The following is a 27,721-nucleotide window of genomic DNA, read 5'->3' as shown; positions in this document are numbered from 1 at the left end:
TTTGTCGGGCTAGTGTTGTCACATGCCGCTTTTGTTAACACACGCACGTGTTAGCCCTCTAGTGGGCTGGGCAGCGTGTACAACATCTTACCCGACAAGCTTTCATTCGGTGTTTTTCATTCATCTGAGGAAAAGCATTACGCTCGAAATGTCACTTCTACGCCCATTCCACCCCTGTCCTCCCCTATTTTATAATTTTTTTTTTTCGAGTTCACCGGTCTCTTATTTTTGTCTTCTTGTATTTTGTGTACCAGGCACCCATTGGAACTTCCCTCAACAGGATGTGCTACGTCATCCGGAGAGTTAAGTCATAGCATTTTTTTTTTTGCACTTTTAAGCAACAATGACTTTCACGCCGAGGCATATATTTGTAAGTACTGTGTCCGCTTCATTGCGTAGTGCAGGGCTCTAAATATTGCTTTGTACCGTCAGCTTTCATATTTTAGATAACGAGACAAGCTCACGTTAACGCAGTGGACTAAACCCAGTCCAAATATTGCGAGCAGAATCCTCGTATCGAGAACTCTTGTTGGTAAAAATGGGGGGGGGGGGAATATGTTTAATGCAAAGTAAGAAGGAAAGGGAAAGGTTAGCCACGGTGTGGGCTTGCTATTCCCTAAATGGATAACCAGTTGAGCGTGGCAAAAGTTTCTAACTATACATCCTGCCTGCCTTGGGGTAGTGGGCCGCATCTTAAGTGGCGAATTTCCCCATTCATTATCATTAACTTATTTGTTGTTGTTGTTGTTGTTGTTCTAACTATACACCGTTTTCTCGTGGACGCCGCCATATTGAAAGCACAGCGCCGTCTAGCCGGGGGAGCACGTTGAAAACTGTTCACTGCCCATGCCAGAAAGAAGGAAAGCACACGTGTCGTGTGCTTCCTCCCTGGCATCGCTTTCCTCCTTGCTGGAGTGGGCTGGGTGCGAAAGCGCTGGGTGTGAGGCTGGCTGGAAAACAGTGTATAGAAGCCTGTTCATCAGATGCGAACCATGTTTGGTTGTGATAATTTCACATTGAGAGCTACAGAAGCATGATTTTGGAGGCATGTTGACTCGGTTTGTGCTGAGTTTGGTTCGGCGAGCGCGATTTTTGATGTACGCGTCGTTCAGGTGCATCCATCCTTGTGACACACGTGACAACATTGCACCTGGTTCTCATAGCTGCACAATGTACGAGGCATGCCAAGTGTGTACAGGAAGGTTTTTGTTTCTGCGCTAATATGGCTAATTAAGCGATACATCGATATCGAATGAGACGACTGCAAGCCACCCTTTACCTTCTACCGCATGTAGATGTAGATGTAAAAAGTATACTTTTTCTGTAGTATTTGCGGTTCTGGCTCTTGTACATGGGTTGGACAAAATAACTCGAGCACAAACCACACATAAGACGTTCTTTCCTTAATATGGAGTAGGACCCCCTTTAGCACATAATTGAGCTGAAATTCGTCGAGGAATGGGCAAATTCTTCTTTCATATCCAATCCAATCCAGTGGGCAAATATAATATAAACCATGAACAACATTCACGTCAATTTTGTGCCACTCTTCAACCAGTACAGAAGGTAACTCCTTGATGGAAGCAGACGATGGAAATCTACTCCTGACCTTGTTCTCCAGAATGCCCCACGCAGGGTCTATATAAGCCGACGGTTGGCAAAAAGTCGGATGACAGCTGGCCAACGACTCATTCGGCCAGTCAACGTTAGCGCAGTGTTGCATTGTGATAGGCAGCGCGAGGTTTGGCAAGCCGTCGGCCAGGGGACAGATCCATACCAAGAAACGAGCTCGGGCCGCAAGCACTTGCCATGCACGACTAGGTTGACAGGCCAAGCTCTTGCCAAGCTTGGTCCAATCTCGGTATGTCGCCTTGGGGAGAGGGTAACGCGGAACGGTGTAGCAGTGCATAAGTTCGACTGATGGACCAAGTGAATGTTTCAAACCACAAGCAGTAAGAAACAGACGTTATCTTCATGGTGAGTTAATACGACAAGCAATTCATCATTTCAGTGTTGTTTGCGCACACATCAAATTAAACTTAGACACCTGACCCTTTGACTAGCTGGCAAAGAGGACTCTCGAATTTGTGGAAGCTCGCTAGACAGTCTAAGTACAGTATCTGTTCATCCTCAGGAAAGAAAGGCAATTGCTTTTCTTTGTTAACTGTTTGGCCCTACACTCTTAAAAAAAAAAAAAGGGTGTACTTTAACTCCTTTGCTTGCCACATATATAACACCCTTTTGGAGAGTACAATTACGCTCAAAAGGGTGTCTCCTCACTCCCTCAAGGGAGTAGCATAACACATTTCTGCCTACTGGAGAGTAATATTACTCCCCGGTAGGGAGAAGGTGTATGCTACTCCCTTGAGGGAGTGAGGAGACACCCTTTTGAGCGTAATTGTACTCTCCAAAAGGGTGTTATATATGTGGCAAGGAAAGGAGTTATAGTACACCCTTTTTTTAAGAGTGTAGTGGGCTCCCTTGTTATTTATATATTTTTCTTTTTTTGAACTTGTCGTGCACATTGTCTGTTGTGGGAAAGACGTGCAACAAGCAAACAATGATAAATCGCTACCTTACGCCGCGAGATAATTGAGTATGAATATGAGTGACGCCGCGGGAATGCTTCGGTGTCTTGGCGCAAGCTTGGCACAATGTAGGCTGGCCAGTGCTTGGCAAGTCATTGGCCAGGATACAGATCCGTATCGAGAAACAAGCTTGTTGGCCGATGATGTACCAACCAAGGCAAGATAGGCCAGCCTAACTATTGCCAAGCCTGGCCCGACCTTTGTTTGTTGCTCGGGAATATTCAAGTATGGTGACTGATGGGCTGGCCAGGGCAGATCTGTAAGTTCGCTTTCATGCTCCCCGGACCAATATCTATGTAAAAATAGTGGTGTTCGAGTTATTTTGTCCAAACCCCTGTACATCCTGCTATTAATTTCGTTATATAGACTTCTTCGGTTTTTCTTATTCTTCTTTTTCTTTTTTTGGCGCAGGCGTGACACAACCTATTGGCCCAACGGCAAAACTGCAGTCCATTTACTCATCACCATATGTAGAATGCACCAAAAACGTAATGCATCTGTTACTTGTACACAGAGCGGATGAAGCGGCATCGAAGTCAGTGTTGTTGAACTCAGAGAGGGCAGCGCTGCTCTGCGAGACGCTGTAGATCGCCCTGCATTCTTATTTATTCTTTTTCTCGGCAACCGCTGCTCTGTGAAGTCCGAGACCACTGTTGTTGTTCAGAGATGATGCTTTCCCCTATAAAATAATCACGAAAATTAAAGAAGAGCCGAAGGGGACCGGCTTGCCTGAACCGACATGAAATCGCCCAGAGAAGCCCGCATAGTTAGGTAAACGCACAAGGAAAGTGATCTCAACACTTTCCAGCGTAGTGGCTTTGTCGTGAGTGTCCGCACACATGGAGCCCTTGCCGCGGTTGCAACTGTCCCCACTCCCAATATTGCTATGACAACTATTTGTTGTCGGAGCGCACTGCACGGTCGCGTTCCTCGTGTGCTGCACCCATGTTTTCAAATGAGGTCGTTGACTACAATGAATTTCCTTCATCGTGGAAGAAAACCAGGTGGGTAAATGAAACTCAACATTGTCATTTGGACTGTTCGAACAGTAGTACAAAATTAATACTTAATTGGAGTCATCCACATGCATCCATCACATCACATAGATTCATCCATGGCTGCTGGTTTTGTGGCGTTTTGAGCCTTGTCTGTATTTGGTTAGGGGGGGGGGGGTTGCAAGATCTTATTGGAGGTGTTAGGGGCCCGCGGGGGGGGGGGGGGGCGTGCTGGGAAAATCCTTCAGCGGCACGACGATTGAAAAAGCGAGACCTGCCCCGCCTAATTCGGGACGTCTGGTCAATTTACTCTTAACGGGTGACTACACATGTGTAGCGCAAGTAGGATGAAGTAACTAATTGTTTCATACCTGTGGGTAGACTGGATGGTGGGGTGGCACTCTGGAACATTAGATGGGAGGAGCAGTTTGGTGACTGTGGAACTTATCCCCCCCCGCCATAAATGTCTCTAATTGGATGGTAGCTGAGTACCGATCAAGTGCTTACAAATGGGTAACTACTCTTAATTCTGTTATTTCGAACTTGTAGTTGAAGACTATGCTTCTTGTTTCGTTGTCATCAGCGGCATGGCCGAGCGGGTAAAGGCATCCGCTCATTGGTTGTAGCCAAGGTCGTGCTGAAGACCGGGTGGTGCTGGGTTCGAATCCTACCGCGGGCTGTGCTGTGCTGTCTGAGGGTTTCCCTGGGTCTTCCGGCAGACTTTCCAGATGTATGTCTGCACAGTTCCCCTTGAAGTCGGCCCAAGACGCATACTAAACCCTGTCCCCCATTCCTCCCTGCTGTCCACATCTGTACGCCGCTCATAGCCACAGTTGCTTCGCGGCGCTAACCCGACTTAAAAAATAACAAAAAATATCGTTGTCGGATGTTATTTCATGCGTTAGTTAATTGCTTGAACACATCTTCAATGAAGACGTCAGGAGCGACTGTAACAGTAATTTCTTACATTACGGTCTCACTGGGGTTGCTATATAGAGTAACTACTGTTATAGTGATGTCTTTGCAGCTTAGAAGGAATTGTGGATACGAGATTTTGCGCCCCTTGAATGAACACTTTACTGGACTTACTTGCATAATCTCGACAGGCAAAATGTAGATTGTATATTACGAGATTAGAGTGGTTTTCTGCAATAAACGCCATTATATCGTCAGTCTGGGAAGCATCAAACACAAGAAGGTATGTTGAGCTGCACGCACGAGGGCTGCTAAGAACTTCGTTTACTCTCTCTCTCAACTGAGTCTCACCCTCACTCGATGCGCTCCAGACACGGACATACACTACCATTGTTGTATTACTATTTGGGTGAAAATGATATACACGTACCGATAATGAGACAATTAACGTTTCCTGCTTTGTATCGCCTGACGCCCCAACCTTTAATGTCTTCTCTGACGTGACAATGAATACCAGAAGCATAGCTATGTAGGGCTGAAATGGTAGGCGCCGACTATATAGGTACATCATATGTACCTAGACTATTGCCACGTGAAATCGCGTTGAAAAATTACGATTGATGTCATGGTCCAGATTTGCCTGATTATCAACCTAGATCCAGGGCTAACTTGCACGAACGGTGAGGAAATTCCTCAGTGGTGTTCTCAGTAGCTTCGGTAGAGCTTCTGGCACACACTAGTGTCATCAAGGCTGCTCTTTCGTAAAGCATTGGCAAAGCTACTGAGGACGGCACTGAAGAACTTCCTCAACGTTCGTGCAAGCAGTCCCAGGGATGAAACGCGCTCGTCACTTTCCTTCACTCACTTCGAATGAGTCTACTTTTCAGCATTTCAGTTAACACTGAGATGCAGACTGAGCAAGTGAATTCGCACGCAGCTGCTGTGCAGACTCGGACGTATGCTGATGCTGAGGTACATTACTCTTCAGTACGATCGTATGTGGCAGATGTGCCTGACGAATATGTATCATTCAATAGTTTTCCTCTCCAATATTCAACCTTCACCAGGTACAGGCAGCTCAAAACGATGCGAAGATACCTAAACAAAGGGACTGGGATATGACGTCGGTGGGCTCATTCCTAAAAGAGACTTTACCACTGATGACAGCACAGCTGCAAATGGCGTCCAGGAGCACAGCTCTTCCACATTACTGCCCCGTGCGTGACAAAGATCAGCAACAACTATCTGTATCACCATTGTTTCAGCTAGCCTTTCCTGCACGTGTAAGTAGACACGCTTAAAGGTCTTTTTTAGCTAATATAACAATAGTTTTTGGAATCATGGCGAAAAACATAATTTGCCTTTGTCTTTTGCAGCTTCGTTGCAGTGGGATATCGTGGAACTGTACTGGCTCTGTCGTCGCACTATCATATCCTCTTCGTGCGCAAATTTCCTAAGCGTCTGCTGTAGTCGCTGTCGTGTCGTGCTGCAGTTGTCGGGTGGAACCGCGATACGACTTTGGTAATGCTGTTGGTAGGGAGTTGGAGAAAGATGCAACTGAGATGGCTAATGGGGGTTGTTGCGAGCCGCTGAGGACGTAGGTGGCCAGATCGAGGCAGAGACAACCCGTAGGTTGCAGCCTTGAAGGATTCCGGGAAGTCGTCCTCGTTTTCCCTTTTCATTTGGGAGTGGAAGGATTCCGGTGGCCCTCGGGAAGATGTCCGCTCGCGTACCCCGGGAGGCTCAACATTGCGAGAGGTAAACTGATGTTCTGAGGCTGGAACAACATAGAAGGGACAGATACAAACAAAGCCTCAAATTACCTAAGAAATCAACGATGAAAGATGAAAGTCACTGAAAAGGTTAGCCAGCTGTAGGGATCGAACCCACATCTTCTGGATTGCCGGTCCAGGGCTCTACCAATTGAGCTAAGCTAACACGCCACTCCAGTGACTTTCGGGGTGCGTCATCTGAAGGGACGACAAACCAGCCACTCACTCTCACTCACCCTCCTTTCACTCTTACATTTTTGCTCACTCATACACACATTCATACGACGGAAATCGACGCAAGCGGCACCTGATGAACAAGAGATAAACTGATGTTCTGAGGCTGGAACAACATAGAAGGGACAGATACAAACAAAGCCTCAAATTGCCTAAGAAATCAACGATGATATTTGATGATATCAACGATGATATCAACGATATTTTCAAGTCACAACAGGGTCCATCCAATAATTTGTTTCGGGGCCCACAACAACTACATGAGTGACGATGGGATGAGGTGATTCACCGCAGCAACTGCGGTACCATACCTCAGTGCATGTGGATTAACATATGAGCGGGATGACGATGAAAAAGATGAGGCATACACACTCGCACACACACATGACACACGCAAATGAGATATCACACACGCGGATGCGTCGTAACTGATGGGGATAGGAGTTCATCCGGTCGGCCACTGGAGATGTAGTGCTGTGAAGATCACATCTCCGCATTCATGGCAAAAGCTCTGAGGTCAGAGGAGTTCAAGCACCCAACCCACACCCAATACTTCACACGCCTATGCAATCGGTGTCAAAATATAGTATTAGGAGGTGTCACCGTTGCTCATTTTTCATTAAGGTGGTTTATACGATAATGTCTCCGACGGGCAAGGGACAGCATTTAGTAGTGCTGTGGTTTTCCTGAACGCCCATTACATGCAGTATACCCACTCACGATGGCTGGTGTCTGCATGATTCATCTGCGTTTTTATGGAGCTTGCATCGTCAAACTTCAAAGGAGTGCAAGCCAAGCAGCATTCTAAATACAGAAGGCTGTTTGTCGGCGCTTGCATTTCACTCGCACAAGTCTGCTATACTTGTTGCTGGGACACTTCACGGTATGTACTGGCTGGTACCATAGTCCAGCCACAGGCGACGATTCTTCCAGGGGCCCACAGTTCTTCAGATTTTTGTATTGGGGTTGTACTTGCATTGTTCAAAATCCGGCAATATTGTTTTGTACGTTTGAGACGTTCTAGTGGGAATTATATAACCTCGCGACGTAAAACCCAGCATTGAATTATCTATGGGAATCTTGTCCATAGAAATGTCCAGCAAGCATCGATAAAGGGCTCATGTATGTCGCTGCAAGAAGCAAATAGAGCGCGTAAAGGAATGTGGAGCGACTACCGAACACACACGTCAAAGTCACGTTCAGTCAAAGTGCCAGGAAAATAGTTACCTAGTAGGAGTTCCTAGTGAATAGTAGGTACCTGTTATCACAACCACGCTCCAGGAGGAGGACCTTTATTGCATAACGTATTGGAACGGTTGGTACATAATCTAAAACAGCGCCGAAGGTAACACAGACAAAACAGGTGAAGTCGCACTTTCAACCTTTAGTGTGAACGTGTGTTCAGTGTGTGGACGCTTTGATGGGATTCTGAAAAACATACTATATACAGGGTGTCCCAGAAAACGTGTCATTGAATTATAATAAAAAAACTACGCCACCTACAATCATGTGGTCAACGGCATTTGTTTTTATTAGGTTTTTGCTACTTCATAATGTGAATGTCGTGTACTCCGAGTTTAATTATGTAAATATTTGCGAACTGAACTCGGAAATTTGCCAAGTAAAGGTCACTTTTTTACCCCACCAATATGAAGAGCGTGCCGAATTCACTCAAATTCATGATAATTGACAGTGATATTCACGAGCTATCCCATCGGAAAAAATAGCCGAATATCATGCTTTTTGGAGCATCGGACCATAACGCGCGATGACTTTTTGAGCGCAATCGCTGTCCGCAATCGCTGTCCGCAATCCGACGAAAGGAGGTTCCGAAGCCAGCCCACAGAGTGATAGTAGAAAAAGTAACAGTTCCTAAAATTGGGAGAGGGAAAGTATTATCCAAGCGAAAGTCGGACGTGATAAGCCGTGCCTATTTTATCTCTTTCTGCGATGTCGGGGAGGGCTGGGTTTCCAACCTCCTTTCGTCGGATTGACAAAGATTGCGCTGAAAAATTCATTGTGCGCTATTCTGTGCGACCTCCGTAGAGCATGATGTTCGGCTATTTTTTCCGATGGGATAGCTCCTGAATATCCCTGTCAATTATCATCCACTTGACAAAATTAGACACGCTCTTCACATTGGTGGGATAGAAGAGTGACCTTTGCTAGGCAAATTTCCGACTTAAGGTCGCAAAAATGTACATAATTAAACTTACGTTACACGACATTCACAACAGGAGGTGGCAAAAACCCAGTAAGAACAAATGCCATTGACCGCATGACTCTAGGTGGTGTAGTTCTTTTATTATAATTCAATGACACGTTTTCTGGGACACCCTGTATAGCGCTTGCTGGTACTTACGAGTAGGATACTTATCGCGCTGGCGGCAGACATCTTGGCTCTTCAAATTCACGGTTATGGGTCAGCAGGACGTCGAGCGGAGGACAAGTGTCGCTCTGTAAATCCCTTCCAAGATGAGCATTCCCTCGCTCGCTCGCTCGCCCGCCCGCCCGCCCGCCCACTGAGCGGGGCGTGGCGTAATCACGCTCTGCTAAAACTGCCTAGTATTATTATACGTTACCCCTTGCTCCTGTCTTGTTCCCCCCTTTCGCACTTCAAAAGGCGGCTAGGGTTTCTGTTGGTAATTAAGCAGAATGTCATGAGGATACTGAGTATGAACACTTCAGTTTCTCATGCTTTTTCCTTTTCTTTTTAGGTGATATCATATTGTGGGATTTGGGGCGGGATCTTGAGAACTGGATTACTGGATCGAATGTCATCAAGGGTGAACACCACGACGCTGTCACGGGCGTACATTGGAGTACATATGTTGATACAGCGGATTCGGTTAGTTACTGTTGTTACACCAGGTGGAGTGGCATTTTTGCTGTTAATGATGTTCGTGCAACGGTAGGACGCCAGAGACCGTCAAGTACGGCAAATACTTTTTGTCTTTAGTTTGCGCCCATTGTAGTGTCTACATATGATGACAAACCCGTAGCTCAGGGACTGGTTTGTGTCCAGATACGAATCTCGAAGATTGCTGACATCGTTTCTCGCACTTATTTCTACATTTTGCCATAGTTTCTTAGCTGTAGTCTGGATGGAAGAATATTGTACTGGAAGCTCATTCATCCTAGCCAAAAACCAGAACCAAAAGAGCGGTTTATAATCACCACAGACAGTATGCCCCAAAGCATGAATATCAAGTCCGGGGCGAGCAGCAGCTCTGCTATAGGAGGTAAGATAGCACTTTCATTCTGTTCCTTCACTGCTTCATAGCTTCATATTTGTTCAGTGACATCGGTTTCTCTGAACCAGTTCGACCCTTCATTGTTCGTCATTGGAACAGAAGGAGGCGCGGTGCTCCAAGGGTCCCTCAACTCATCGAAACACTTGCCATGTGCGTATTCCTGTTTATCAAGAACCGCAGAAGAATGCTGACAGTTCAGTTTCACCGCACGTGTTTTTAAAATTACAAGTATTGAAGCATGCTTCCGTTGAAAGTATATTCACGGGATTCCATTCCACGGGATTCCACATTGTCTTCCCTGACGTTGTTCCTATGTGGAGCTAAAGTTTGTGAACCTTTGGGACATCAGCTACTACTATTTGCTCATTGCGCCAATTAACAAAGAGACAACGAACAGAAATGGCACCGTTGAACTTGTCTCACTACACCGGCCCAAGCAGCACAACATCTTGGACCAACATTGCCAATACCGGCCCAATATGGGTCCAATATTGGCAATACTGGCCCAATATGGGTCCAATCTCGGATCCATATTGGGTCGGCATCGCCGATATTAGTCCAATATTGGGCCACGACGTTGTGCTGCTTGGGGTTCACGTTACTCACTGACACTGAGTAACGTACAAGAAAAAGATTTTGGGAGGGGTTCTATGGCAACTTTACATGAGGAGGAGGATTTCACCCCACTTTCCCTTCTCCAAATGCACTACCCCCCATCCACCCCCTACCCATAGCTGCTGGCTTTTCGGACTTTCTTTGTGGGCTGTTACGGGGGTATTCTGGGAAAATCCCTGGGATATAGTATTACCACCGGCATGGCCGACCGGATAAAAGCATTCCACTCGTTACTCCAAGCCCGTGCTGTAGACTGGGAAGTGGTGGGTTGGAATCCTACCACCAGGGTTTTCCGGCACGCTTTCCACAGACTGATGTCGGTACAGTACCATGAAGTCGGCCCAGCACCCGTACTAGCCCTTCTGTCTGTCAGGAGCCATACAAAATATTTATTACGCGAAGAGAACTTTTTCGCACTTTAGTGCCCCTTTAGATCATCAAGCAGTCTGTCAAGGGCTATGCTAAATATTTTTCATTCCGCGATGAGAAATTTGCGCACTTTAGTGCCGATTTAGCTCATCAAGCAGTCTGTCAGGAGCCATGATAATTTTTTTCTTTCCGCGAAGAGAAATTTTTCGCATTTTAGTGCCCCTTTAGCTCATTAGGCAGTTTTTCAGGAGCCATGCGAAATATTTTTCATTCTGCGAAGAGAAATATTTCGCACTTTAGGTGCTCCTTTAGCTCATCCAGCAGCATGCCAGGGGCTATGCTAAATATTCATTCTGCGAAGAGAAATTTTCGCACTTTAGTGCCCCTTTAGCTCGACAATTTAGCGCGACAAATTCATTATGCGAAGACAAATATTTCGCACTTTAGGTGCTCCTTTAGCTTATGAACCAGCCTGTCAGGGGCTATGCTAAGTATTAGTTCCGCGACGAGAAATGTTCGCACTCTAGTGCCGATTTAGCTCATGAAGCAGTCTAGATTAGATTTGACTAGAAATACAAAGAAAAAAAATTAAACTTCGGTCGCACTGGTGTGACCAGCTGTTCTAGAACGCTTGGCGTGTGAGAGCACTGAATGATTTAAAAGATTATTTCAGCACGTATGTCCTTCGGGTAGGTCGTCAGTGCACACAGTGCATGAAGCAGTCTGTCAGGAGCCATGCTAAATATTTCTCATTCCAGGAAGAGACATTTTTCGCACTTTAGTGCCCCTGAAGCTCATCGAACAGTCTGTCAGGAACTATGCTAAATATTCATTTCGCGAAGAGGATTTTTTCGCACTTTAGTGCCCTTTTAGCTCATCGAGCAGTCTGTCAGGAGCCATGCTAAATATTTATTCCACGAGGAAAAAAATTTCGCACTTAGTACTCCTTTAGCTTATGAAGCAGTCTGTCAGGGGTATTCTAAATATTTTTCATTCCGCGAAGAGACATTTTTCGCACTTTAGTGCCCCTTTAGCTCATCAAGCAGTCTGTCAGGAGCATAGGTGGGCATTTTCCTGCGCCTCACTCATCCTCACCTCACGAAGCACAGACTTTCTTGGCCTCACTCACCCTCACCAAATTTTCCTCGCCAGTAACTAAACCTCAGTTACCCTCACCCTCACATTCCATTTTAAATTTTGTCCTCACAAACCTCACCTCAGGGCATCGGGATCCCGAGAGGCCTCACCATCCTCACCCTCACATGCCTTCACCTCATGAGGCTATTCACATCCCTTATGGCCTCATGTATCTTCACCTCATGAGGTCCTTATCCTCACGTGTCTTCATGTCATGAGGGCCCTCATGTCCTCACGGTGCCTCACGTACTTTCGCCTATTGAGGACCCACATGGCCTCACAAGTCCTCATCCTCACGTGCCCTCATGGCCTCACGTACCTTCTTCTCATGAGGACCCTCATGGCCTCACGACCCCTCGCCTCGTGAATACCGTTATGGCCTGACGTGTCTTCAAGTCACTAGTAGGCACATGAACCTCAAAAGAACTTTCCGTCATGTTCACATGACACATCGGCGTTGAACTACTGTGTCAGTAGCTGGTACCAATGTTACTGCGCGGCATTAAACTGTTTATACGGTTTCGTGCAGCGCTTGGATCAATTCGGTAACAGTTGTTACTGTCACAGTGAGGTTTAACGTTAGTGTTTGGCATCAGCAAAGAGGAGCCCGAACCCATCACCTCATCCGTGAGGTCCATCACGAAAGGCCTCATGGCCTCATCCGTGAGGTTCCTCACAAGGGGCCTCACCTGTGAGGCTCCTCACGGAATACGTTGTACCCTCACGTATTGATGGCCTCACGACGACTGGCCTCATGAGGGCCCTCACGGTGGGCCTCATGAAGGACAATGCCTCACGACGGTCCTCGTGAGGAACATTCAGCATGGTCTGGCCTCACTCACCCTCACCTCACGACGATGAGGTGAGTGTAAGGCGTCTTCATGAGGGTCCTCATGAGTGAGGACGCCCAGCTATGGTCAGGAGTGGTGCTAAATATTTTTCGTTTCGCGTAGAGAAATTTTTCGCACTTTAGTGCCCCCTTTAGCTCATCGAGCAGTCTGTCAGGAGCCATGCTAAATATTTATTCTGCAAAGACAAATTTTTCGCACTTTAATGCTCCTTTAGCTCATGAAGCAGTCTGTCAAAAGCCATGCTAAACATTTGTCATTCCGCGAAGACAAATTATTCGTACCTTAGTGCTCATCAAGCAGTCTGTCAAGACTCGAGAGCTATGCCAAATATTCATTCCGCGAACGGAAATTTTTCGCACCTTAGTGCCCCTTTGCTCATCAAGCAGTCTGTCAAGAGCTATGCTAAATATTCATTCCGCGAATAGAAATTTTTCGAACCTTAGGTACGTCTTTAGCTCATGAAGCAGTCTGTCAGAGGCTGTGCTAGATATATTCCCAGAAGAGACATTTTTGCACTTTAGTGCCGATTTAGCTCATCAAGCAGTCTGTCAGGAGCCATGCTAAATATTTTTCATTCCGCGAAGAGAATTTTTTTTTGCACTTTAGTGCCTCTTATAGTCTGTCAGGAGCCATACTAAATATTCATTCCGCGAACAGAGATATTTCGCACTTTAGGTGCTCCTTTAGCTCATGAACCAGCCTGTCAGGGGCTATGCTAAATATTTATTCCGCGAGGAGAAATGTTCGCGCTTTAGTACCGATTGAGCTCATGAACCAGTCTGTCAGGAGCCATGCTAGATATTTTGTATTCCGCGAAGCGAAATTTTTCGCACTTTAGCGCCCCTGCAGCAGTCTTGCAGGAGCCATGCTAAATATTTTTCATTCCGAGAAGAAAATGTTTTCGCACTTTAGTGCCCCGTTAGCTCATCGAGCAGTCTGGCATGAGCCATGCTAAATATTTTTCATTCCGCGAAGAGAAATTTTTCGCACTTTAGTGCCCCGTTAGCTCATGAAGCAGTCTGTCAGGAGCTATGCTAAATATTAATTCCGCGAAGAGAAATTCTTCGCAGTTTAATGCCCGTTTATCTCATCGAGCAGTCTGTCAAGCGCTATGCTAATATTCATTACGCGAAGATAAATTTTTCGCACTTTAGTGCCCCTTTAGCTCCTCAAGCAGTGTGTCAGGAGCCATGCTAAATATTTTGTGCGGAACGGTGTGTCATCTTCACTCAATTCAGTTTACAAAAACGCCCTGCAAAATCAGCCGTCAGCAGGGATTTTCCTACACCCCCACGGAGGTGTACACCCTCCCTGTTTTTTTGCAACACCCTTCACCTGAAATTTCTGAGATTGCAAAATACAGCTCGGCTAACAAATGCACATACCTCTCTGGGAGCTCTGTACCGCCCAGATGTCGATTTCTGGGAAATAGACCTATCCACTGTTTACAAAAAAATTACGTCAGATGGTACAACAGCGCCGCCAAGTTGGTAGACTGGAACTACTATGTATAGCAAAAAATCGGTAAGTCACAAGCACGCCATGTTTAAATGTGGCTTCTCATGATGTAAGATTTTTTGTAATTCTTTACATATTATTAGTTGTAATTTGTATTGTTAGTTACATATTATTAGTTAGTATTGTGGCCTTGTTCTGCTCCGTTTTACCGGTAGCCTTACCTTTTCGGTAGCACTTTCTAAAGATGGCTACCGGGCTCTTCCATCTTCTGTAGCCTGAAGGGCACGAGTTCCTCTCGGAGTGCACGTGGTGTCTCTACTATACAAAGCAAGCGCGAAGTAAGTCTGAATAACAAACCACACTCCGCACAGTATTACGACATTGACTTTCAGACAGGGTGTCGAACCGAAACGTTTTTCGTTCCGGTTTTCGTTCCGGTTACATCATAAACGATCCGGTACCGGTTCTGCTCCGGAGCAAAAAATAACGGTTCATACCGGTTTTTAACCGGTTCCGCTTCTGCTGGGAATATTCATCCCCCCCCAAAAAAAAAACAAAACAAATCAATGTTACAAAATGTAAACCCGTTTATTCCGCATACATGGTATTTAATATTCATAAACAGCTGTGAAATTGGTAGCTCCTGGTTCCTGTAGGTTACTGTCTGTTCAAATGGGCTTTCTTCTTTCTTGAAGCACATGCTACAAACGGACTTGTTTGTCGTGATGTCATACGTAAAGTACTTTCTTGGTGGATTGGAGCGATCGCGTCCCATCCGAATGTCTGTTGCTACTGTCTAGCCAGCAAGCACCACCGCACGAGTACGACGCAAATCGAGGAACACCTTCACTCACAAACGCGCTCGACGGCACCGTTTTATTTTCTTCGTGTCCTGTCCACAAAAGAGTTGCCACTTCGCACGGGCTTGCCCTCGCGTATACGTAAATGTATTCAACTTAGCTGCTCTCAAACAAGGGACGCGTTGCGCGACATTACCGATAAACAAGCCGTTATGCAGCCCCCTTGGGTCGCTGTTTAGTTGAGGAGAGTTTGCGGGGATCAAATTAAAACGAACACTACGGCACATTGCTAGAGAGTCACATGTACCTCTAAGTCTGTGTGCGTGCGCGAACGATAAACCATTACAAAGGGAGCCTAAGGGTCATAGTATACCGACATACATTCCACAGTAACCGTAACCCTCGTATAGTATCCATGACATGACTTCAGAGCACACGACGTCTGTTTCATTCGCCTATCCGTAGTCCAAACCGGCGAAGTTTTTTCATGGACCGAAAACCGTTAAATATATTTTTCGGTTTCCCTCCTGAGCGAAAAAAACGTATACGGTTTCGATTCCGTTCCGGTTCGCACCAAAATAGCGTTTTTTTTCGGTTTTCGGTTCCGGTTTTCGGTTCGCTCCGACACCCTGCTTTCAGACGATGCAACTCGTGGGTGGAGCCTTCTTTTCTTTCCGCGGTGGACTGGGAAGGCGTAAGACACGAAAGCGACGAAAAACGTGACCTCGTTTGTTTGTACCACTAATACAAAGAAGCCACCCGCGACCCCGGTAAAGGAATATGGCTTTGTGAAACGGCGGTGTTCTCCGCCCGCGCTGTTTCGGTTTCACTATGTCTACCAACGTCATGATTACGTCATGGTGACGTTTCTTCGGTAGAGGTCATGGTCTATTTGCTGGCCGTCAGACGAAAAACGCGACCTTGGGGCGCGGCCCGATCTGCTGCAAGTGACGTAGCAGCATCGTAACGAGCCTCCTGATCAAGTGCTCCTGATCGTACTCCCATCGAACCTTGCTACGTCGACGTCGACCTCGCTCGTTCTCTTACCTGACCCCGGAAAGTGAGTCGGTATTTTAGAGGGTGCGCAGGTCAAAGGGAGCTCTACAGGTTAGCTTAGATTATTGTCCTTGTTGAAGAACGCGTGATATTTGTCGTAGAGCATGCCGCAGTCAACAAGGGTACAATTTATATGGAGGCGTCTTTCGCTGCTCGCACGTTGTTGCGGCAAAATAGTACAGGGTGTGTATGTGTGTGTTTTTTAAATTCGTTACACATTTTTAATAAATCTATGAGTGCTACAGATACTGTTTTTGCAGGTTGATTAGACGGCCATGTACACATTCTGTTGACATAAGATGTAACTACTAGATGACTAATCACCTGAAATTCGTTAATAAAGTTTTTAATTCGAGGTTTTTGGGGAAATGTGAGCCATTAAAATTTGATAGTCATTTATTCAAAGCCACTCTAGCGCACACACAGAAAGCGCTTCACTCACGACCTTTTTTTTAACCAAGCTGTTACCCTGCCAATTAAAATGCACTATGCGAAATTATTCACTAGACTGATACGCAACGGTGGCAATGCCCGCAACTAGCCGCTTTGACGTCATCGTGGTACAGTCCACTAACTGGTTTGGAGAAACGTCGTCTGCTACACAAGGAGAGAACTGGGAGAGAGACGAAAAAGAAGAAGAAGAAAAAAAAAAAAAAAAAAAACAAAGTGGCGAAAAGCGCAGGCTCCGATTAGAGCGCGGTCTCTTTTGTAACCTGATGACGTTGCCCACCTCTGTGAGGGCTTTGCTGCCAAGACAAATCGCCGAAGGCGAAGGTGGTGCCCTCTCCGCGCCCCTTATGTCTGCCTGATGCCCGTGGTTTCGACTTATTTTGTATTTTGTCGGACTTATCGGAATAATTCGGTTTCAGCTTATTTGGATGGATACATCAAAGCATGTGCCCGCTTTGGGGATTTTTGAAAAGTAGGGTGTCTTCAAATAATTCCCGAAAATCTTTCATTAGAATGTGAATTAACGAATTTTAGGTGTAGTACTTTCCAATGTATGATGCCCACCCCCGAGAATTAGTGAAATTTGAAAAATATCCGGTGTATAGCGCACTGAACAGTTTTTTTCAAGCTCACTTTACTACAGGTACTTGACAAGTCATTTCAGTTCCACACTCAAGCAAAGGGAATGTGGTATATTTACTTTTGGGTGTTAAAAGGCAACTGTCGCATCATTATGTGCCGAGCAGATCAGCAATACTGTAGCATCTAACTAATGCTGCTAGCACCATCTGTTTAGGTAACCTTTTGGTGCCCACTTCTCCCATCGTCCCATACCTCCCTCTCCCCTACTTATTTTTTCCCCATACTTCATTCTAAGGTTCACATTTATACTGTGTCATCAAGACATAGCCTGACCCTAGCCCTGGGAAGATTCTGGCATGGGTTGGGGGTGGATGAGGCTTCCAAGAATGTAGGGTAACAGTACATCAAACAAACCAAACACTTCATAAATCGACACCCTGGTACATTTCCTGAATGTTGCATTCCTCTGCACTCCACATTGTTATTCTAATTATTAGACTAGATGGGTTTTCGAACGTAATTTTGATTGTTTGTGTCTATTGTGTAGCTTGTTGTTGGTTTATTCACAGACATATGGTTCACAAAACAAAACGAGCAACTGTTCTGCATTTCAATGCGCTAGCATTAGAACCCCCTAGCTGGGACAGATCGGGACCCTCGGTTTGGGGGGCGGTTTCTTTGTCGGAGCATGTAGTGGGGGAGGGGGAGAGGGAAATCCAATGTATAATCTAACGTTTTGGGGAGCGATCGCCCCCCCCATCCCATGGATCCGGCACTGCCTCCAAGTTGAAAAATCGTGACCGTCTGACAGTCATTTCCGCCGCTTTAATTATTTTAATCATCCTTCAATTTTTTTTACTGCGTAATCCGTATAATTCTGTACATTTCAGACATAAGTGGGTCTCTAGATGAAGGTTACAAGTGCCCAGTAGTGAAGGGGTTTCACCCCCACAAGGGCCATGTCATAAAAGTCTGCTATTCGCCATTCTCAAGAAATGTCTTCCTGTCCTCCGGTGTTGATCAGACAGTGAAAGTCTTCAGCCATATGCAGGTACAAGTTAATTGCCTATTATATTGTCAGATATAGCAAGATATCTCTATCATGAGTCAAATAAAATTAGAATACTCCACTTGTGGTCAAGGAACCGCAATCCTAACTAGTTGCATAGTTTCTAATCCGATATCTAACATGAATGAAAAATTCATATTCCGAATATTTGAGCAAGTCTCAACTATGCACATTACTTTACTCTATTCCAGGCACAACCAACTGCCGTTATCCAAATGGCACATGAAGTAGCAAGTGTGCAGTGGTCTCCTAAAACACCAGTGATGCTGACAGTCCTTCAACGCGATGGACACATTAAGTTTTTTGATATTCGGTCACTGTCCATACCTTATGCGGAGATTGAATCTGGTATTCAGCATTGTACTGCGAGTGCACTACAGTACTGCCAAAACCAGTAAGTACGGTGCATATATTCTATGGCAAGCCAGGAACTTACACCTATTCCTATTCAGACCAGACCTGTTGTGTGCCGCTCGAGATGACGGCTCTGCAGAGGTATGGCAACTTGGTGAGAACTTTGTCTGTGAAACAGATTTCCTTCAAGTTGAGTCAACAATTTTGCTGTAGAATATACTGAAACTACTCGTGTAATCTTTTCACTTATTTTACGGGCATTAAAAGCATTTATTTTGCATAGACCTCACATTGCTATTCGTAAATCTCCTAAGCGGTTTGTATAACAACATAAATAAATAAATAAGGAGCCCTTATACAGATGACCCCTCTTCTGTCTGCTCAAAAATCTCTTCCTCCTCCTCTTGTCCCTGAAGGGCGTCGATGATTGCATCAAAACGGGCATTGACCCTCTCCTCCATTTCCTGAATCTTGACTTCCACCTTTTCTACTACTTGTTGCTTTAGTTCTTCCATATGTCCTCCCAGTAGATTCAGTAGTTGTTCTTGTGCTGCCTTGCTCATCTTTTCAAACAATGTTTCAAGGTCACCTCTGGAAGAAGCAAAATTACAGAATTCAAAAATCATGTCTGCAGAATTTAAATGGGGCATAGGTGATTCTATGAAGACATCATTTCATGCATAGCTTCCTGTATCTTCAGTCATGGCAACCCAGTGTCAAATATCACAAGTGTTACAGCAAGTCAGTTCAGTGGAAGCTAGCTGCATAATTATCACACCCACTCTTATGGTTCCCAATCACAAAAAACCTCAGGGCATTCCTAGCAATCGTCTTCACAAGGATAAATTGCACACTATGACCCAATTCCACATTGTTAGGCCCACACAGAGCTACACATACAAATGAAACACAAAAGAAACAAACAGACGTTGAAGTCCATAACTTCTTGATCGCCACATGTGAAATTTCCTTTTGACTTTTTTTTGCCTGCAGAATAAGCTTTTAATTTTCAAATAGACAAAACCTTTTACTCAAATCTAAGAAAACTGTAGATATTTTGCAAGAAATGTTACTGTAGAGAGTTATCATTTCCTGCTACAACCCTGATGATTCTGCCACATCCATTTGGTATTGCACAAATTCTTTTTAATTTTCTTGACATTGCCAGACAATGTGTGTAACTCGGGCTGGCCCTAACCATAAACTAACCCAGATGAGCCAATAACTATGTGATACATTGTATGAGCACAATTCCGTTTAGTGAGGAATTATGAATTTTATGATAATTACTAATTCATTTATAAAATATAGAACTTGTAATAACACATAATGAAAACATACTTGAGCACATCTAAGACCATCTCCTGAGTGACCTGAGGAGTTGCTGCTGAGCCCTCTTCCTGCATAGGTTCTGTCTGGCAAGCACTGTCTACAAGTTCTTCTGTAACTGTCTGAACTGCTGCTGTCACAGGTGGATGAGATGGTTCTGGTAACACTTCTTTATGTGGTAGTGCTGCCGCACTATTCATCACTTCTGGTTTCACCAGTATGTTAGTATCAGCTTCCTTCTCGCCGTCTAACATCGACTGTGGCTGTGCTTGTGCATATTTCTGTATGACATCATCTTGAATTCTATCAGGTTTTTCAGCATCTCCAAGAGTCTTATGAAGGTGAAATTCAGATCCACTTTTCTTAACAATATCTGTCAGAATAGCTGTTATACTCTCTTTGCTTAACAGTTCTGATTTTGCAAGGTATTCCATGATGACTTCATTGCTCACAGGAAGGGGAAATCCTTCTGCTGTCTTCACTGGTGCTGCTGGACTTTGGACTGGGGCTGAAGGAGGTTCCGCTATTTTCGATGTTCTGATAAGCTCTGCCAATGTAGTCAGTGCAGCCTCTTGATTTTGATCTTGCACTGGTGCTGTTGCCTGAGGCATTTGTTGAGCTTGATGTTGCACAGGCATATGTTTATACAGTTCCTGTACCATCTCTGGCTTTAAAGCAGCTATCTGCTGCACAAGGTCGAATGTATTATTTTGAGCAGGCTGTATTGCAGCTGGTGGCACCATTCCCTGAAGAAGTCCTAAGAGCTGTGTAACATTAACACTTTGTGGGAACTGGACTTGTGGTTGTGCCTGAAATGCAAGGCCTGGAACTGTTTGCTGCATCATAGGCATATAAGGGCTTGCCCCCTGAAATGTTTCCATCAGCTTTTTGAATGCTTCAGCCTTATCGCTGATCTGAGTATGAGAGGAGTTCAGTCGCTCTTCCACTTCCTTCATTGGTATGTTTGGTGGGAACATACCAGGGAGGGTAGTACGACCCTTCTGCTGAAGCACAATTTTGATGCCATACAGCCACATAGATTCCTTCGACTTCAACGGCATGAACTGCAAGAGCAAGGGGGCATACCCATACATCCACAATGTATGCACAGGTAGCTTTTTTTTTTAATTTGTATTTTCTGGGTGCCCATGAATGGCCAAAGGGCCTCCCTAATGCTGCACCGTACAAACAATCAACAGTAAAGAAATGATAATAAACAATAAATTTCAAACACACCATAATTACATAAAAATAAAATAAAAAGACTGACACCGACAAAAGACAAACTATAAAGTTAGTAAGGCGTCAGCTGGCTTAGCTTAGGACCTGCCAATGAACTGGCCTATGTATCGAAGGAATCATTCGTGCAGAAATTGGCAGAGCACACTAAAACATTTGGTAATAAAAAATATGCATGAGACAGTCTGGGACAAACTTAACTGAAACCATGAATTTTGTTCCTCTGCTCCCATACATATGGCTAACAGACTACTGAATGGAATGCACATCTGTGTTCACCACAACTTATTATAAATACTTAAGGTCCTCAACCTTCAAATGAAACACAGATGTGAGTCCAATTTCCTGGATACTAAACTTCAAAGAGCACTTTTGTAGGCTATCTTGGTCGTAATTCTTAACCCATACAAGTGGCACTTACAAGGTTCAGTAACGCTACGAGTTAGCCTACAATAGAAATGTGTTTAGTACATAACTGTTTTCAGCACAGTACAATACCATAGAGTTCTTATTTCCTTTTTCAACTCTAAGTAAACTGGTGAAAGCAGATCACAATCTCCATTCCAGGACACAGCAGTAATGATCACATTCTTATGAGATGCTAAGTACTACCAATGTAGTGTAAATATGAAGAGCTTGCGTAAAGAGCTCGCAAGAAACAACCTAGACGACCTCGTGAAGTATACAAGCAAAGTACTGGGTGTGCAAACATTTTTCCAAATAAATGCGCAGAAGGAAATGCAAACTTGACAGATATGTCCCCTTTGATGGAAAGCACCCACCAGTGCTGCAATAGCACCTCAGGTGAAGTGTGCTGAATCCACCCTTCCTGATATTGCTATGTCTGCACCCCTGCCTTGAACCAGAGCCCAAATATCATGTGGGCACAGACACATCTGACTTTTCATTCTTCGGAAATATAGAGTACTATAATGCTGTCATAGTGACTGAAGGTTAAACCTGAAAATATTTTAACCCACATCAAGAAGTGTCCTTTATAATGCAGCGTGCAGAAACCGTGTTGGGGACAGGACTGTCATGCGGTGGTTTGTGCAGCTCTTTCTTGAACAACAAATACAGAGAAATAACATGGATGAATGGGGAGTTTCATCGACACGGGCGATACTCTACCCCATTGCTGGTGGTGAGGCGGGGAATGAAATAATGAGCCCCCTTCACATCTTCACAGAGAAATAAAAAAAGCAATAGAGACATCTAATATGTTGCCTAGCTCTAATTTTCAACTCAAACAACTGTGCTTATTCTTGTTATTTTTTCACTCCTCGTCAATAAAAACACCTCAACTTCAGGAAGATACAGAATATATTAGTCCAATAATAAGTCTTAAGATACTGTCCACACTAGTGTCTACCAGGTGAACATAAACACATTTTAGTGATAACATATGTCACCAGAACCTTGGTGCTCTGCATGACAACAGACTATTGTTGCCTCAACACCAATGACAACATACACAGATGATAAAGAAAGCAGGAGTCGTCCATCTACAAAAGAACTTGTTTGATCTTTATTGGTGTCTTACAACTGCAAGTAAAAATTACAGCACTAGGTTTACGAATTGTTAATTTCTATTACCGTTACTTGTAAGGTAACCACGTAAAGGATTGTTTTCAAGGTGCTTCAACTTTGTGTCCCTGTCCATATTTGCACTCTGATGATGCTCAGACTCATCCCTGAAGAACCCCTTAAATTCCAATAACCAGTGCCATCACATATGCCTGAATACCAAATCTACCAACACATTTCAGCTAAGTCTGTCCCAACCTGTGCAGTGTGAAATGTAGCATTATTCAACAGCTTGAACAGGTGCCGAAGTAGCAAACTAGGTATTCTCATCAGATTTGCATCCATTTCTATGCACCCTGCTAATGCACAGCTGTACTGGGTGATGGGCTGTTAGTGGGCACCATTGAAGTAAAGGAAAGAACAAAACCAAGCCTTTGGTAGGTTTTTTGCACTGTCAGGTTTACTTTTAGCCATAAATATATACATAACTAGTCACATGTATTACTAGCATGCACATATGAATGTGTTAACTAGCAAAGCTCAAATAAACCATACCTTAAGACAGCATTCCTTTACGGGACGTTCAAGGTTCAGGTCCCCTCGAAATACTGATAGACCATCTACTTCCTCCATGAGTTCATTCTTCATAGTGCTGAGGTATTCACCATGATAGCCATACACCTCGATAACTCGTGCTTCGGAAAGAATTGAAATGCTGCTGATCTGACGGCTTTCAATGCAAAACAAGAAAATCTGACATGCAGGAACAATGTAGTTTCCAGCAATGTCGTCATCCATGGGAGCTTCCAGCTGAACACAGTTCTCTGCTGAGATAGCATCTTCAAGATCAATGCTGAAAGAAACAAATATTTTTGTTTAATATTGAGAGCATTACTGCAGAAATCAAATTGTGTTCACTTGCCAGTGGTGTTTGGTCAAGGCAAATCTCTTCATCAATCTCTCTAAGAATAAAACGATGCCACTTGTGGAATGCCACAAGAATTTATAACAAGCATTCTCGCATAATGTAAAAACTCCACAAGCATTCTTGTTTTTTCTTTTTCTTTTCATAATACCAATCATCATGTCTAAGCCTCCAAGCATAACAGGAAGTCTGAAACCTGCATCTGGAAGCTACTTTTCAAGTGTTAACACAGACACTGAACAACTTTGTTACGTAGTTCCGTCCAGAAATGGTACTGAAACTCACATAGTGTTAGTACATGTTTTAAAATGCAGTATGCTCAAACTTTAATATGCCTTAGTATGATCAGTGAGACAGACGCAGCAAAGGTCAGGCACACACTCACTCTCTCTAACCCTGTCTGGGGAGGATGCCAAGTTTTAAAATAGAACACTTATTTGGACTAGATATTTATAATGGAGCTGTACAGAATAAATGCTTCACACACACACACGACAAGTACGTGCTTGAAAAAGAAAAAAAAAAACTTATTTGTCAGAGTGAACAGGTCACAGGGTTACACAAAATTTTTCAGTACACCATGCCCATCAAAAATTTGTATGAAACTGCATGGCATTAATTCTTGCCCTATTTGATTTCCTACAGCTCTGTACTGTGGCAGCGTGTAAGATGAAGCCTGCTTTTTTTTCTGACAGTCAAACTTGAAGTATAATAGTAGTGTAATGTATCGGCGCAGTATTTTGCAGGCCCGTAACAAAATGATACGAGCTTGAGAGCTATGCAAAACGAAGTAGAACAGCAAAGAAAAAAATCCCTAGGTGACGAGATCAATGATCACATAACCAGTACAAGGAAGATTCAAGCAATGCCTAGAGCGATCACTATACCTTACCTTTCGTCGTTTTCAAAATGCACAATCGCATCGGAGACTGGGCGATCACCCTGTACTTTCCATGTGCACTTCGCTTTTATCATTTTCATTAAATGTTCACTCAATTCATGTAGTACAACTAGAAAATATGCATACGAAAAGAAACGAAGAGAATACTTGAAGCAACGTTCAATTTCTTCGCCCAACACATGGCTTCGACTAAAATACCTTCCCAATGCCCAAAGCTCTAAAGCCGCATGAAGGCATGAATGGCAGCGCCGTAGCAACCGTAGTTAGGGCATCCAAAATATAACGTACCTATCATCCTCAAGACCTCTGTTGACAGCGTGACACTAGACTTTTCTGACTTTACCGTGACTCTACGTAACACCCGTGACAGACCCAACAACCACAAGAGTACGAAGCGTACGAAGTACGAACTACGAACTATCCAGTGCCATCGTCAGCACTGTGGGTGTCACCGCAGTTTTTCGGTTTCGGTTTTACAGTTGTGTGTTGGTGTGTTGTCTCCTCCCTGGATAGACGTGCCCGTTGCAAATCAAAATAACCTCAAGATGTCCTGTGAAAAGTCTTCTCATTCGCCTTCTTGGGTAACATGAACCTTACATGCCTTCAAAGAAGCTAAAGCGGCTAAAGCTTGCCTATCTATGCGTTACTTGCATGCGTTTGTCCCTGTCGCGTATGCCCTCAAAACATCCGTTATTAAACTACTCAATATTATATACAAGCCAAGGAACTGCAATGCCAGTGTAAACTATGCCAGTAGAACAGTAGAATGAGCCATTTCCAGCAGTATTGCTATGTTATGTTTTTTCTGTATTTTGTCGGGTCGTCGGGCAACGCTCCCTTATCAGAGTTTCCGGTACAGTTTGACTAGGCTATAATGGTTTTAGCCAACATGGTCTCTGGTGCCAATGAAATCCACCCGGAAGTGTAAATCGTGAAAATGGCGGGGCTTGAACTGCTTTCTGACGAGGGCTACCGATTAGATGGACGTAAATCTTCTGAACAACGAAGAATAGGATGTCGTCTTGGTGTGTTCATGCAAGCAGATGGGTCAGCTTACTTGGAGCAAGGCAATTCAAAAGTTTTAGCAGCTGTCTATGGGCCTCATGAAATCAGAGGGAGTCGTGCGAAAGCACTGCATGACCGCGTGCTAGTGAATTGTCAGTTCAGTATGGCGACTTTCAGTTCTCTTGAACGAAAGCGGCGACCACGAGGAGATAGAAAATCGCAAGAAATGACTCTTCATATTCAACAAACTTTTGATGCCACTATCTTAACCCACCTTTATCCACGCTCTCAAATTGACATTTTCGTTGAAGTCCTTCAGGCTGATGGGGGTACACTCAGTGTATGTATTAATGCTGCGGCATTGGCATTGATAGACGCTGGAATTGCGTTGAAGGACTACGTGTGTGCCTGTGCAGTCGGTTTCGTGGACGGCGTACCTCTTGCGGATATCAGTCACCTTGAAGAAACCATGGGTGGCCCTGTTTTAACTGTAGCCCTCCTCCCGAAGACGCAGCAAATAGTGTTGCTTGAAATGACATCTAAAGTCCACGCAGATTATTTGGAAAGTATGTTAGCTGCAGCAGAAAAAGGATGTACAGATGTCCATGCTATTTTTGACAGCTATGTTAAGGAACGTACTGCACAAGTTGGTTCATGCATTGGTTGGGAATAAAGGTGCCATACATCAAAAGAGCAAATCTTTGTGCTTGTTGGTATTGCATTGTGACACAGAAGCGCTAAGGAAGGAATACAGACAGACAAGACAATGGCCATGTGTGGATGTGAGCCAACAGACTTTTGGAAATAGTGCACGTATGTTGGTTTGTCTCCATGTTACCACTTCTGTGTCATAGCACCATACATGTTCACAGAGCGTTTGTACATGATGGACTCATGCCACATAACTTGGGTGGGCTATTTGAGGTTCATTACCAGTTTTCACGCTGTATCACCAAGAACTTGTTCAGGCTTGGAGAGTCGGGTGCATACGTCATGATGTATACGACTTTGTTAGACTTTAGGCACTTCAAAGGCTGACTGTTTCCAGTCACCCTTTCATGGTACTGTTGTCAAGGCTCTCTTCACCTTTCTGGATGCCACAGGACTTCGATCCTTATTGTGACGAAGCTCATTATTTCATTCCCCGCCTCACCTCCCGCAATGGGGTAGAGTATCGCCCCTGGCGATGAAATTCCCCACCCATCGTCCCGAAATAAAGTTTTTGTTTGTTTCCAGTGTGAATGTGGTATCCTGAATCCTTAGGATCCTTTCCTTGCTCAATGCTGAGTAGACTCATATTGGCTTCCTCACTTACTGTGTTCAGCACAACCATGGTACCCAGTACCCAAGCTGACTTGGGCTGCCATTGTGGTGCATAATACCGTTAGATGCTTTTGAGGCAAAAATACTATCTGATCGTCACCACCATTACTTAGTCAGTAGTGACAGCTAGCAGGCTTATTTGCCTGCAGTTGTCACCTATTCCCAAGTTCTGCTGGATTGCCGACATATACACGTCACAGAGGAACATAGACCAGCTGGTCTGATAAGATTGGCATGCTTTTGATTGCAAAAAGGAATCCTTTTCGCAGTCACGCACCACCTTGTCAGTGCCCTTCTGTTCCTTTCAGTCATGCTTTTGATGTTGCTAATGAATGCTTTATGTGCAAGAGTCAACACAGTCTCTCCTTCCACACGTCACCTACAAGTGTGGAAGAGGTTTAGTGGAGGCCTTCATACTGTGTGCCTTCACAATAAAAAAGCAAAACAAGGAACACTTGAATAATTGCAGGGTTGCAATCCCTAAACCATCGTGATATGTTGCCACCAGTTTCCCACTCTGCTCCTACTGTTTACTTCCCACCAGTGGCAAATCCAGGGGGGAGGATCGCCCCCCAAAACGGCAGTTTATACAATGAATTTCCCTCTCTCCCCTCCCCCACTACGGGCTTCGACAAAGCCCCCACCCCCCAAAAGCTAGGGTCTGGATCCGCCCCTGCTTCCCATCACTAACACCGTATTATTGGTCTTTGTTATAGGATGCAATAAGAATGTATAGGAATTGTGTGTCAAGATTGAATGTGTTAGCAAATGCAGGGCTTAGACAGATGCCAAGTACACCAGTCTTATCCCCATTTTTTTGAAAATCCAGTACACTGTTGTACAGGTTCATTTGTGGCTAAAGCTAGATTTTATTTGATGTGCGTATATTATTTCGTTTTATGATCTTGCTTTCATTCATGTGTGTCGTGTACGATACCTCCTGTCTTATTGAAGGGACATTAAGGATATGGGA

At 44.5% G+C, this 27,721-nt stretch overlaps 3 protein-coding genes across 4 annotated transcripts; 2 read left to right on the top strand and 1 right to left on the bottom strand.

Moving 5' to 3' along the window:
- Positions 1–98: 98 nt before the first annotated feature.
- Positions 99–18,783, top strand: LOC135377643 (cytoplasmic dynein 2 intermediate chain 2-like). 2 transcript variants are annotated; one of them, XM_064610217.1, is made up of 11 exons: positions 99–370; positions 5,386–5,470; positions 5,566–5,781; positions 5,875–5,929; positions 7,208–7,387; positions 9,222–9,352; positions 9,590–9,746; positions 9,804–9,908; positions 17,967–18,127; positions 18,337–18,539; positions 18,598–18,783. In XM_064610217.1, the coding sequence occupies exons 2-11, from the start codon at positions 5,405–5,407 to the stop codon at positions 18,710–18,712; spliced, it is 1,389 nt and encodes a 462-aa protein (XP_064466287.1). In that variant the 5' UTR covers positions 99–370; positions 5,386–5,404; the 3' UTR covers positions 18,713–18,783. The 2 variants fall into 2 exon arrangements, with proteins under 2 accessions (XP_064466287.1, XP_064466286.1); XM_064610216.1 differs by lacking the exon at positions 99–370 and adding an exon at positions 3,440–3,592.
- On the bottom strand, positions 18,736–24,672 carry LOC135377644 (uncharacterized). The gene is made up of 4 exons (XM_064610218.1): positions 24,412–24,672; positions 23,150–23,447; positions 19,841–20,892; positions 18,736–19,090 (listed from the first exon to the last, which is right to left on the bottom strand). Exons 1-4 carry the CDS (start codon positions 24,498–24,500, stop codon positions 18,853–18,855), a joined length of 1,677 nt encoding a protein of 558 aa, XP_064466288.1. The 5' UTR covers positions 24,501–24,672; the 3' UTR covers positions 18,736–18,852.
- A 647-nt stretch (positions 24,673–25,319) lies between these two features.
- LOC135397554 (exosome complex component RRP41-like) lies at positions 25,320–26,123 on the top strand. The gene has a single exon (XM_064629150.1). The coding sequence runs from the start codon at positions 25,358–25,360 to the stop codon at positions 26,096–26,098; it is 741 nt and encodes a 246-aa protein (XP_064485220.1). The 5' UTR covers positions 25,320–25,357; the 3' UTR covers positions 26,099–26,123.
- Positions 26,124–27,721: the final 1,598 nt, after the last annotated feature.

Source organism: Ornithodoros turicata, chromosome 1 (genome assembly GCF_037126465.1).
Source record: "Ornithodoros turicata isolate Travis chromosome 1, ASM3712646v1, whole genome shotgun sequence".
Classification (NCBI taxonomy): domain Eukaryota; kingdom Metazoa; phylum Arthropoda; class Arachnida; order Ixodida; family Argasidae; genus Ornithodoros; species Ornithodoros turicata.
This window is presented reverse-complemented; position numbering and strand designations above follow the sequence as displayed.